At 39.8% G+C, this 14,525-nt stretch overlaps 1 protein-coding gene across 5 annotated transcripts in view; it reads right to left on the bottom strand.

Moving 5' to 3' along the window:
- cacna2d4a (calcium channel, voltage-dependent, alpha 2/delta subunit 4a) overlaps positions 1-14,525 on the bottom strand; it is a 76,158-nt gene that overhangs the window by 10,938 nt on the left and 50,695 nt on the right. For all 5 annotated transcript variants that reach the window (XM_047338627.1, XM_047338626.1, XM_047338628.1 and 2 more), the window contains one exon: positions 1,971-2,032. In XM_047338627.1, the coding sequence (XP_047194583.1) occupies positions 1,971-2,032 (62 nt within the window). The remainder of the gene's footprint in view (positions 1-1,970; positions 2,033-14,525) is intronic.

The raw sequence follows: 14,525 nt of genomic DNA on the forward strand, positions 1-14,525 counted from the left end.
CTGAGCTCTGCCGACTACAGTATGTGCGGGGGTCATAAGGAGGAAGCGATGTTCTTAGTCATTTAGGATTCAAATATGTTTCTCACAAACATGTAATGATGGAGGAGAGTGAAAATCATAGCAAAAACGCATTTTTCTTGTATGCATGAACATAAACAATCATTTTAATGACTTGTAAAGCCTTTTCTGCAACACAAATGATCTGCAGCAGATCTGCGGGATTTATCTCATTCAAATAAATCAAAATAGAAAGATTAAACTTAAGGTAAGACATATATGTATTATAACACTGCATTCACACACAATGAATAGCAACTATATGATATGTTTCTTAACTCATTTTAAGGCCTTTATAGGCTTTTTTTAGCTTGATGGTTGTGGCTTCAATTGTACATCCTCTTGGATACAGGTATTAAGTTCAGGATTTACAGTAGGTATAGTATCGTCACCCTCAAGTGAGCTGAACCCTCAAAATAGACAGAGGATGTCATGCACACACACATGAACACACACAGTCAAGACCAGCCCCTAATGCCAGTGCATGCACACACCAACCATACGAAATAAAGCTACCTGACAGTGAATATATGACAGGACGATAATAGGATTACGTAAGCTAACTGAGCAGAAGAGGAAGGGTTGAGGAGAGGAGGTAAGGAGGGAAGACGGGGGCGTAGGAGATGAGAAGAGTGGGAAAACTGTGTAGAGGAAAACAAAGGTAATGGGGGAAAGAATTAGGAGGGAGGAGGGGAGTAAATTGTGAATTTAGACGGGAGGGAGGAGTCGATGGTGCACACAGTAAATGAAAATGAGAAAGACTTTGTATTCAGCATAAATCTGGTGGTTAACAATTGCAGACGATGCTAATGAGCTCTTAGTGGATGAATATGGACGTAACAGCACGCTTGTGCACAGATGGTTATGCATAAGGTTCCTGTCAACATGACAGACACATACACAGCACTCTATTATTCACACCTTCACCAACACACATAAATATACACAAACACATTTGGGAGCTGCTCAGCCTCGTGGTTGCGGCTATCCATCATTTAATGGCTAGCCAGCAGCCTTAATGCTCTTTTAACTGCTGTCATTTACAGCCACGGGAGCAGAGGAGGACAACAGTAGAGCTATCAATCACCCGCTGTGGCAAAGGTGTTACGGCAAATTAAGCAAATGTTCTCTTGAAGGTGTTCGAAGACCACAAAGGAGACTCAACCGAAAACCATAGCACTGATCGTTTTCTCTTAGTGGCACATATAAAATGTCCACGGGAAACAATGACACGTCATTTTTCAGAATAATGTTTTGGGCAGGGTATGCAGTCTATTAATGGCGGGATCGGTGATTGGTAAAACACTGCATTAAGCTTCAAATTCAACAAAGTTTAAGTGTAGTGATTACAACTTAATGGAGCGGAGAAGGAAACTATGATCATCCTTGTCATGAGTAATATGTTGTGTCACAGTGAGCTACTGAATACTACTGAATGTATCTTTTGTACAAGATATTGAAAAGCTTTTAAAGGGGCCAGGAAAAAGGTTTCAAGTAGAAAAATTAAAAACAATAATATGATATACAACACAATAAACCATTTTATTGAGGGAATTAAAATAAATTAGAAAACATAAATCTATTGTGGAAAAACTTGAAGATATACTACAATAATAGGGTTTAATTCCCAAACAGAGGACAGTGCTTCCTCATTCATGAGCCATATTTTAAAATACAGCAGGACAGCTAAATGCCACTATTTATGAATTCAAAAGTTGTAAATAATTGACAATTTAGCTAAATGTCAGCTGTTATATTAAAGGGTTGTTTTGTCTTTACTCATCCTTTTTGCAGCGGCACAATTCTCACTGACATATAGAATATGAGGGATTCATTCAGTCCAATGTCCACAACATGAAGTTCTGTCTCTGTAAAATGATAATTGTGTTATGTTGATGCCTGTAAGTATTTACCTGTGACGTAATGGACCAGAATCTGGACTCAAACGCGTCAAGAGTCATCTGGACACCGATGGCTGCAGAGAGAGAGAGAGAGGGGGAGAGGGGGGAAGAGAGAGCGAGAGAGGTCAATTAGGTGCAACAAAATGAACCTGAACATAAAAAATGAATGGACGTAAATGGATAAGGTAGAAGCCAGAACAACCAGGGGGAGGAGTAAGGTAAGTGGAATAAAAAGAACATGAACATGAGGAGGGTAAGTGAGGACAGGAAAAATAAATAGAGGATGAAAATTTGTGCTTAAAGGCTAATCATCCAAATTGTTTAATGTTAATAGTTCAGTCAAATGTGGCTTAACGCTCAGAAAAAGCTGTTAAGGAAAGAAAACATTTGGAGCAAAACAACACTAATAAACATTTACTGTAGTACCAGTGATAACAGCAGTAGCACTAATTGTGATTTACTGTATAAGTATTATAAACAACAGCTGTTAAGACACCACTTCTGTGACAATATTCACAGTTTAAATACTGGTTTCAATGATTGGTTGATAGAAGTAATGGCTGTAGAAGGAGTAGCAGACTATAAACGGTGAGAGAAACTTTAATTCCAGCAGTTTAGAAGAAAGAACATGAATGAGCCGATTAATGTCCCAGGGTGAGAGACGATATCTCTCTCTCAGCTCTCAGGCTGGAGGAGCAGAAGAGGACCGGCTGTACAGATCAGCTCTGCCTTCACAAGTCAAATTATGAAAATCCTTCTACAGTAACTGACCTTCTGAGCCTCCGCACCGCTGTGTGAACCGACTATTCTTAGATAGTGTGTGTGTGTGTGTATTCATGTGTCTATGTGTGTGTGTCTCTCCATTTCAAAACTTTAAGCCTAGAATTAGTGTGTGTTTTGTATATATTTCAAATGTACGCGCGTACACACTCGGTGGAGCAATTGCTTGTGTCAGCTTAGGGCTGCACGTCCATCAGCATTTCAGTCCGCCTCGTAATGCAAAAAGAAACGGTAATTGCATAAGTTCTCAGAGCACACATACTGTATACGCCAACACCGACAAAAAATACACACACACACTGCGAGGGAAGATATGACACTTCATATTACAATCAAAGATTCTGCCTTTTTCTCCCAGCTTGCTTTTTACAGCCACTCAGGGAAAGCCTCACAATACCCAGAGCACATATAAATACACACACACACACACACACACACACACACACACACACACACACACACACACACACACACACACACACACACACACACACCATCATGTACTGTAATAATACAGTAGAATAATTACTGTAATGGAGTCAGGTCGCAAAAGGCTTTATTAAGAGTGGGATTAGTTTATGGTTGGGTAATTGTCTTTGGTCTGGTTTCATGGTGGAAGGGGAAGAGTGAGGGATATTGGAAGAAGAAGTGAAAAAGAGAGAGCAGAGGGAATGGAATGGACACCTGTTTGTTGGGGTTAAGTGATTTAGGATTGGAATAAAGTCATAGTTCTATTTATCAGACCAAAAACAACAGACAAGAGTCAAACCATTTTGGAAAAACTGAGGTCATGATTTAAAAACGTTTAACAATCAACCAACCAAACCTTGCATTTACAGTTGTATTAATAGTATCTCAAATAAATAATTTCACATTTTTTATTTCTTTTTAATATTGTCTTCTATTATAATTATTATTATTAATATTATTATCATTATTTAGTTTTTAAGGCCTAAGTAGTCATTGTCATAGTATGTAGAATGTAAACTATTTCAATAACTGGCACCTGCACAATAGCAGCCATAGCCTTGGAATTTGAATCTGCTTCCATTCAGTCATTAGTTTCCATTCACTTCCATATGAGATTTAATGAGTAGCCTCATGACTCATTTCACAGTCAACATCAAGTCTCCATTACCTTTTGTTTTTTGCACAAGTTACATCACAGCTGTGAGGAGGCAAAAGAAAAGCCTGCGTGAAGCTGACGTCAGATCGACAGGCTGAAAATAAGTCCCTCAATTATGCTTGTAAAATGCTATTAGGTGATGAATTATCAATAACTGTGGGCAAGAATATCCTGTGAACTGTATGTTCTCGTCATACCAGGGAAAAAGCTCTTACATGTTCTGTCAGGGTTTCAGTTAGTGGGTGAGGATGCATGTTTTTCTTGGATTCTGTCAATTCGCTCATGAATCCGTTGAGATGCTGAATCATGGCTGTAATCAGCCTGTAATCGGGCACATACACAGATAAATTTGTTAAGCTAATTGAGCAATTGTTTATCTCTTCATACAGCTAATGTGAATTTGTGTTCAAAATTATCCAAATTGTTAAAATCTATAGACAGAAAACAAGAAATGTGTTGGGTGTTAATTATGAGGGTTTGTACGTCCGTCTGTGGAAATCCCAGCAACACATTTGCATATGTGATCAATCATTCTCTCACACAGGGAGAAAACAGATGTAAGGATGCTAGATCAGTGTCCTTACTTTTGTTCCAAAGCGATGCGTGACTTTCATGGACATTTGACATTTTTTGTTTGGGTATTTGAACACTCTCCCACACACTCACACCCCCACCTCAATTGTGCCAGTGACCTTGAAGTCTTCTCCCTCCACCATAATCTCAGATAAAGTGTTGGAAGGCCATTATGGAGGGCAGCAGTAATCTGCCTTCTCTCGCTTTCTGAGGCTGACAGGCCAAATCTAATTAAAACCATCACACTGATCCCTCAATGTGTGTGTGTGTGTGTTGTAACAGTTTTTTTCCCCCATAATGTGTGAATAGCTAGCAAGCATTTACACTTCAAGTTTGTTCAGTTTGCATACACTTGTGTACAGAAGGATATGCATGACTTTGTGTGCATGCAAGTGAAAATGTGTGAGCTTCAACGCGTGTGTGCTTATGTGAGAGCGTATCTTGTACACTCACAGGCTGAGTTGCAATTAGTGCGAGCTGCCAATCACAGTGGAGAGCGCTTTCAAAAGGAAATGAATTAATGAAGAAATAAATAAATAAATTCACCAACCAAGAGCCGCAGTTAATTGGTTATTACATTAACGAGATAGGGGGATGAGAGACGGAGGGATGTGAACTGTGAACGACGGGAAAACTGAATATGTGAAAAAGCGAGAGGGAGACTGGAACGATGGTAAACAGGCTCACAGTCTCACTGCTTTCTCGCCTCAGTAGTGTGCCCAACAGAATAAACATTTTTACAATGTGTATGTGTTGTAGAGCAAGACAAGTAGGAAGACTGACACAAAGATGGAGAGGTAGGAAAGAGGGCTGGGTATCGCTACTGATTTCCCGAATTGATTCATGAACTGTGCAAGGAAATCTCTGACTTGGTGCATCATTAAATATAGTAAGGCCTCAGAGGGCCAATAAGAATATAATGCTGTCAAAATGCACCTTCAAAGCCTCAAAAATCATGCTGTTGATTGGGTTATTCTGTTAAGCAGATTCTCTAGTAACCATATTAACCAGTCCAAACATTATCAAAATTATGCTTATGTACAACTAACTTGTATTTGTATCAACAAAATGAGGAAGTCAAAGGTGAAATGTGGCAATTCCACTGTGACATGAAAGAGGGAGTATCTGTCTGTCTGTCTGTCTGTCTGTCTGTCTGTCTGTCTGTCTATCTATCTATCTATCTATCTATCTATCTATCTATCTATCTATCTATCTATCTATCTATCTAGGAACAGAGAGTGTTGACTGTGCATGGGTGCATGTGTGTCTTCATAAATGTTTGACATCGTTTAGCATGTTGTTGTGTTAAATGACCAGTGAGGAGAACTCCTGCTGATGGTAGCATGACCCTGGAGTCAAGGCTAAATATGTATGTATATATATTTAACACACACACACAAAAATTAATTTTGGGGAAATTATGTACACTTTCATTAATTCATTTCCTGGAATCTTACCCTTGACGTCAACCACTGACCCAGAAATCAGCTTTTGTCCTCGACAGAACAAGTTGTCCCCTAAATGGTCTTTAGTCGGAGATTTGTCCCCAAACGTAGCCAAACACATGACAGACACGCACCACAGGAACAGACCCAATAAATTAAACTGACACAGTAGCTAACTCTCTGGGCACAGAGGGGACACTGAAAATAAGGCCACGAGTGAGGAGGTCATTTCAATTTTTTCGGTTTCTTTCAGACACACACACACACACACACACACACACACACACACACACACACACACACACACACACACGTGCAATAGAGGAGGAAGAGAGTCTGAAATAATAATAAAAAACAACACATTTGCACACACTAACACGCACACATGACCCAAAAATAAATTAGTATGGGCTGCAGGAAGGAGACACACACACACACACACACACACACACACACACACACACACACACACACACACACACACATACACAGACAAAAAGGTCATAGACAGAGAGCAGATGTAATGAAAGGTACAGCTTAATTGATATAATGGAATCAGGTGGCCCAGGTGGTGTTAGAATGATGGAGGGATGAAGAGGGACAAAAGGGAAGATGGGAAAGGAGTAAGACAGAAGGCAGGAGGGGGATGGAAGAAAATTAATTGATTTTTAATAATGTTATGAGTTGGAAAACCCTTTTCATTCCTACCAAGTGTGGCTATTAATAATAGAGGAAGATCAGATGTCTGTGTGTGAGCGTGCATGAAAGTGTGTGTCTCTCATTCTTTCTCATTTGCGCACATGTATGTGTGTGCGTGTAGAGTGACCTCTGAGAGGCGCTCACACCAGACATATGTCTGAGCAGTAGCAGCTCTGTTGGAGGAATGGTCTAGAAGCCCTGAACTGTTTAATCTAATGGTTGTGTTCACTGGAGACACAAAAGACGTAAATATTTGTAGTTTATTAGCATAAGTGCTGTGGGTTTGTCCACACTTGAAGATCAGATGATATTTTATCAACAGTTAATTCAGAAAATCAGTTCCTTCTAAAGGGTTCACTAACTTTCTTGCCATTGTATTTGCCCTCGAAACACAATCTGTTTGCATTGCACTGTCCATTGAATCTACGACTTAATGTCCACATGCCTACAAAAGACTATTTAGAGGGAATAATTAGCAGCGCCAAAGAGGTCATGTTTTAACCCCTGTCCATCTGTTTGTTTGTTTGTCAGCAAGATTATGCAAAACAACAGAATGGATTTCCACAAAACTTGAGACATGGGCCAAGAGAGAACCCATTAAATTTTGGGGAGGATCCAAGAATTTGTGTGTGTGAAATTTGGTGCAGCTTGATTGATTTCAAGGGGACTGCTGGGCCCCGGTGGAGGTACGTGCTGCTTTTTACCAGTGTGTTTCAGTGTGTTGTGTAAGGACTAAAACTCTTCTCTTATGTATTTGATATTCGCAAAAAGCAAGTGTTTCACACAAGCTGTATTTTGGTTCCATTGTGTTTTTTTGTGGTGCAGAAGTTTTTAAATTGCGGGATTTGAACTGACTGTGGACAACATGATTACTGTTTATCTGAGCAAACGTCAAAGTCTTCTCATGTCTCTCTCTCTCTCTCTATCCTTTTTTAAAGCTTTTTTTAGTATACACACACAGGCACACACTACAAGTTGTACATATACAAACGTAATCTTTAATGCTTAAATACCAGCGCAGAAATGTAGAGGGATCATAGCTTTCTCACACAAAAATATCTTTCTCTCTCCGGATCCCTCACAAACACACAATTAGCGTTTTTATCAAAACAATTGGCAAACATTTATCAAAAAAGATATTAACAGAGTGAGAGTCAGTTTTTCTCTTCCGTTTTCTTCTCTTTTCCGTCTTTCAATCCTCTTTACTCTGTGACCGTTTGACACTTTAATCTTTGACCCCTCTAATCTTAATCTTTCCATTAATGTTTTCCAAATGTCTCGGCATCTGTCACCCATACGCATCACATTGTAATCTGCGCGTTGCCTCACTTGTTCTTATTCTTGTTCTCTGCTGTCCTCTCCATTAATAGTTGATATGCAGGGAGAGCAAGAGAGGAGAGGAGAGAAGAGTGAACAAGACTTTTTAAAAATTAAATCAATTCAATTTTTATACGGTGCAACACATGCTTCTCTACTTTGGGTTTTATTCGAATTTTTGACCTGAAAATTTAATGCACAAACCTACAATCCTGTTATTATTCTCTGTTTTGTTTGGTTGGGTCTAGCAAATACAGATATTGGGCAGAATTTACTCAATTTAGTGTTGATTGCTTATAATTTCAGTTGAGTTATTATTTGCTATCAGCCAATTACTGAGCAAAATGCTGACGGAGTAGTTATACAATAATTTCTATACAGCATCTTAATATATTTAATAAAATACATCTATTGACAATAAGTAGATACAAGTTTTCTGTTCTCATATTGAGTAAACGGTATTGCTATGCCTCTTCCTGTAACTTTTCCTACAGTTAAGTCACTCTGGAGAGGAGGATCATTTATCTGACTAATATCTCACATCCCACATACTTTATCAATACCCTGACCAAACTGAAACTCACTCCACGCACACAACCAACCTTTCAACTCAAATACCAAAATTAATGTTTTGTGTTTCCCAAAAGCAGCAGTGCTATGCTCACTCAAGCGTCAGCAGATCGCATAACTTTCTGACGAAGAGTTTTCAATAAACTGATGTTGCCAGGCAACAAACACTGCTCCAGCCAGTAAATGGAGTTATGGCAAATTCCTCTGAGGAAAAACTAAATGTCAGAAAGAGTTGATTATAATGATCAGTGTCAGTAGAAGTCCCTGGCGTCTGAGTGTGCACACAAATACCAAATCACAAACCTCCACAGGCAAACATGACATAAAAACACAAAATATGCACTCAGAGCAATTCAAAACTTACAGACTCAACTGTATGGACACACAAAAAGAAAGAATCACAAATGCACACAGATCCAAATGGATTCACACTCTCCTGATCTAAACTCATCAACCATTACAACTTATAAACAATTAAACCTGAACTCTGAACCTCAACGTTTCAAGCTACATTTGGTTTTTGTGACATCTCCAGGAAAGAGGCCCAGGAACAAAGACACCAACACACCTCAGTGCTGATGCTCGCTAACCTCAGAGGACTCGCCAGAGGCTGCACTGACATCACGTTACCAAAGCAACAGGCAGAGGGCTGGGATTGGACGAAACGGATGATGACTCAACCTCCCTCCCTCGTCCTCCTCTCTTCTGTCTCACCATAATCTCTCACTTGCTCTCTAGAAGTGTCTCTCACTTTTTCATGCGCAAGTTTTTGAACGTCAAGGATGCAGATGAGAGACGAACGCACAGGCAGAGCCACATGATATTTTTCAATCGAAGGAGGGGAGGGGTGGCACGTGTCTGCATTGGACTAACTGGGTTTGAATTGAACTGACAGGGCCAGCACTTACACAGACACACAAAATCATCAAACAACAAACATTGAATATAAAAAAGGGAAATTAAGACATAAGTTGGAAAAAAAAGGTGTTGACATTGGGTGGATGTGTGTGTGTGTGTGTGTGTGTGTGTGTGTGTGTGTGTGTGTGTGTGTGTGTGTGTGTGTGTGTGTGTGTGTGTGTGTGTGTGTGTGTGTGTGTGTGTGGACATTCAGTAAATCCTACCTTAAGCTAACCTAGTTTCACAGGCTTCTCGAGGAGGCCTGTTGGAGGCACGCTCACTAAATCATTCATAGTGGAGAGACAGGGAGAAACATGTTCCTCTGTGTGTGTTTGTGTGTGGGTGTGCGTGCGTGTGTGTGGAAAGTGAGAACACTTTGGCCGGTCCTCACATTTTCAAAGGCTTGTTTGAGGGTTAAGACATGGGTCAGGGTTAGAAAAAATTTACTAATTTACTTATTACTCATTACTTATCAACATGGTGCTGTGTGTGTCTAGTTGAGTGACCACTCTTTTTTCATTACCTCACTCATCCTATTCCATCATGGCATTAATTAAATTCCAAATTTAAAAATATAATCTGTAATGATTCTTCATTAAATGTCTAAACACAACTAGACCTATGTTATATATTTTTGTGAACTTATATTAAGAAAAAACAATAATTTTGGTATTGGTCACTTGGTGAAGAAAACAACTCCCATGATCCCTTGCTGCTTCACAACATCATCATATATGGTCTATTGTAACTGTTTTGTGAGACCCCTAGCGGCCATATCACATTTAATGGACTCTGCCCAAGAAGGGAAATATGCATATTTCCAAAATGTTGACCTATTCCTTTAAAAGTATCGGAAAGACGAAACTGAGAGAGGAATAAAGAACAAATCCACCTAAAATCCTTTATCCTCGCCCCCTTTCCTTTTTCAACATCCCTCTCCCCTCTCTCTAAGAAGACAGATGGTGTTCACTCACCTCTCCCCTCTTTTTCTCTCAAATATCCCTGTCTCTTTTTCATCTATTCTTCTTTTGCTCTCTTGTTGCCTGTCTGTCTCCGTCTTTTTTTTGTTTTACTCTGAGCAGCTCTGTTGTTCTCTTACTCGCTCTTTCTTTCACCTCTTCTTTACCTTCCACTTCCCACTTGTTTTCTCTCCCTCACTCTTGTCTCGTGTCTGTCCCAAACCACACTCACTCTCTCTCTCTCTCTCTCTCTCTCTCTCCCCCCCTTGTCTATGGAAATCCCTCTCTACCATCTGTCTGGCCGTGATGAATTCAGAGCCTTTCAGAACGAATCAACTCAGCCAAATTAATGAGACACTCCAAGGGGATCAACTTTGTGAGCATGTGTGTGTGAGAGAGAAAGAGCATGCACACCTAAAATACTTCATAATCCGTCGCCTGTACCACTTAATTTATCCTGCAGTTGACAGATAGCGTGTTACTGGGAAATACAACAGACAGGGCTGGCTGCACACATTGAGTTTCTCAAACTATTATAGGTCTACTGAGGAAAGTCAGACATTTCTATCTGGTAACAAGATCTGAAGCTGCACTCAGGAAAGATAGTATTTCAAAAAGAGGAATAAAAGTTTCTCTTATAAAAGGCGAGTAAATAAACATTTAGAGAAGCTCTGATACTGATATCAGCATTGGAAATGCCTCCAAATCTTTGAAGTATATTAGTTTACCCAGATAAACATATAATATAATATAACATTGGCACAAATGTTGCCTATAATACCACTAGCAATAGACCATAGTGGATAACTTTGTTTCTCCTGAACATTAATGAACATTGAAAGAATCCTAACCACTGGAGTAGAAAACCCTGTCTAGCCCTATTTCATTGTCACGTTTCATGCATGTGCTTTAAAAAAACAGCTCAGAACAGCTTTCAAGCTGAAGAGGCAAACAAGAATACCAGAAAGACAGTATATCATCAAGGAATAGCTGTGGAAATACAATAGCCTATTCGATAAAACCCTGTCTGGAAAACCGTGTTCCAAGGCCTGGATTAAAATATGATTGATTTCTAATGGGGCGATCCTCATTGAACATATTGACCTAAGAACCATAAAACTGTCTGGTCAATATGAGGCTGATTCACAGATGATAGAAAACGCTGATGAATAGGACCAGAGACACAAACGACTCCTTGGACAGAGCCATGGTCATATACTATCTCTCTGTCTGTGTGTGTGTGTGTGTGTGTGTGTGTGTGTGTGTGTGTGTGTGTGTGTGTGTGTGTGTGTGTGTGTGTGTGTGTGTGTGTGTGTGTGTGTGTGTGTGTGTGTGTGTAAAAAGATGGATAGTGCCTTGCAGTCACCTGCTCTATGCAGGAACTAGTAGTTGTAGCACTAAAAATGCCTGGCCAGTCCTGGTGTTAATACGAAGACTAGAGCCAATTCATCTTCACTGACACTCACCCAATAGCACAGTAAATTACAGAGTGAGGGAGGGAGATAGAGAGAAAGGGAGAGACGTATAAGTGAAAGAGATAAGTGAAAAGACAGAACTGGTAGAGGAGAGAAAGAAGAGAGAGGGAAGCCGCGGAAAGGGGAGAGAGTTCACACAGCAACTTATGATGAATGCATGAATAGGTTTGAATTCAAATATCATCAATACTAGAGGCAAATAATAGCGAGGAGAGCGGGGATTTAATCACGCTTCCTCGAAAATAAATAAAGCAATATTCCTGTGGCTGGGGAATGAATATCTGATAGATTAATGCTGGGTCAGGGTATAATGGCCAGAGAGGACAAGTTAAAAAAATACTTTTCCTGTTAAAAAACCAACGCCAGTAATCATTTTTCATGACACGTATTTTCTGCATCATTGATGGAACACAAGCGGCCATAAAAGTTGCCTTTGCAGGAGGTGTTGGCACTTAAAATGGATCCTCTTGCCAGAAAGCCTCTTTGCCAGACACATAACAGCCCGAAAAAGTGGACACATCCCTTGGAAGACCAAATAAATCAAGCTCACCTTGTGTTTCTTATCTGGTGTTAAAAACCGCTTTCCTCTCAATCAGTGGACAAAGTCTCAGAGGAGCTGACTGAGAAGATTGGACCAGTCACAGTCTATTGACTGTTGTTTACTGAGTTAAATTAACTTTTAGAAATGCAGTTTTTCACCCACTTAGTAGAACATTTTAAAATCCAGCACTTTTTGTGTTTTTTGCTTATAGCAATGCTAGACTACCTCTGCGTTTTCAGATTCTTATGGGCAGAGTCATAAAAACAAATAGTCTGGGATGAACATCAGTACAGACCAAGGTTACAGACCCAGATTCCAGACCACATTTCTCCTCAGATTCTTAGGGGGATAAATTGGGGTTAAATTGGGCTGAGATTTCTGTGGTGAGGCCTGGTATAGTTTGCAGGGCATTGATGGGATGCTGCCATGAGGTCTGCCTTCTCTCAACAATGGCTCAAGAAGTTAAGATCTGAGATTTTATTGTTTGATTATTGGTTGTGGACCGTCAGATCTGGAAGTTGACATATATTGACACATCTGAATGTTGATGATAACCACAGGAGCTGAGACATATCTGCCAGTAAATAATGAAACAAACAAGATTAGGCTGTTTTCAACATTCTGGCACATAACTCTCTGAAAGCAACACATGCGTACATACGCAGAGGTACACACAGACACAGAGCCATTACCGCAGCAGACATGCTTTCTACATCAAAATGTCCAACAAAAATAGACAACAAACTAAAACTTTCATGTGGAATAGGATTGCACCTTCACTGCGCTGCAAGTCATTCTAGCCATCATCTTTTCTGAAGATTGTGTCCTATATACCAAGCACTGGCGGCAGCTACTGGCAGCTAAAATAGATTTCAGTTTGCCAGGAAGTATATTCAAAACCAATGAAGCCAGCAAAGCGCCCACGTTTGAACAGGACTCGAGGACTCGTGTTCAGGTCGTATTATTCTGTGTGTGTGTGTTTGTGTTGGAAAGCTGATCATAGTGTTTTAATAGGCCAGAGAAAAAAACCTGGAGCTGGCGACAGATTGATGTGTGCAAACTCAGGAAAGTCTGCAGGTTTTTGCTGCTGACTAATAAACAGAGGGGCAGCAGGACCTGGCCCGAAATCTATATTTAGATAAATTATAACAATTATTTTGGTAATAAGACATGGAACACCAAGTATTTTAATATATGAATCCAATATATTACCTGCTGGTTCATTACTTACTTTAATAATAACAGCGTGAGCATTTAGCGAGACTGGAGCCTGAGCTGGACCAAGTTTATGTGGGATTCAGGTAATTTATCGACTGAAACTTTTTCTTATCTACGTAAAACTACATGATCAATTCAAGATTCATGATGACTGTAACTGCCTCTCTATGCTGAGGCATCTGATGTCAGATTATGATGCTACTCACAGCTGGTTTTAGCATAAAAAAAAATCTGTAACTGTAATTTGATGGACAAAAAGGCCCATTTGGCTGAATTTAATTATTATTCCATCGCAGGCCAGAAAGAAAAACGTGGAAATTTCTTGCAGTGCACTCTGCAATGGTTCATCAAGACAAATTGGAACGATTTTAAATTTCCTGATTCTGGCAGCTCCAAAGCAGCAACAAGTTTTCCTTTGTAAATTCTTCCCCTGTCTTGTGTGTGCCTTGTGATAGCTTGGGTAACCAAACTCTGCCTAAGAGTATCAACTTCAACCAGCAGCATTTTGTTTTCCTAACTCATCCAGTTGAGCCACGTTTCAAGCTGCCATGACACTTGATGTGATTGACCTTTTATCATCACTGCGAGTGTGTCACTGCAAACTAAGTACAGCCACTTGTCTTCATCATTTGTCATTTCTCTTGGAAAGTGTGACCTTCCGCATCTACTTTTCATTTCTTGACAGTCGCCATGATGCGTCAGTAATGACACATAACACATGGTTCTGTTTCCTTCACACTCACACTCACCCTGACCCTGATGGTCATACAGCCAGAATGCACCATGCAGCCTGAAGGTCAGACTATTCTTCTATTTTATGTTTTTTTCTATTATTGCTGTCAAGAAACTGGCTTTTTGGGGTATTTTTGAAAAGTCTCGCAAGTCATGAATGGCCTGAAGGTTTCTACCTACTGAGGTTGGTTGGAATCTTAATTTATAATATTGGTATATTATAGCTGATACAGAT

The sequence above is a fragment of the Hippoglossus stenolepis genome, chromosome 22, assembly GCF_022539355.2.
Source record: "Hippoglossus stenolepis isolate QCI-W04-F060 chromosome 22, HSTE1.2, whole genome shotgun sequence".
In the NCBI taxonomy this organism is placed as follows: domain Eukaryota; kingdom Metazoa; phylum Chordata; class Actinopteri; order Pleuronectiformes; family Pleuronectidae; genus Hippoglossus; species Hippoglossus stenolepis.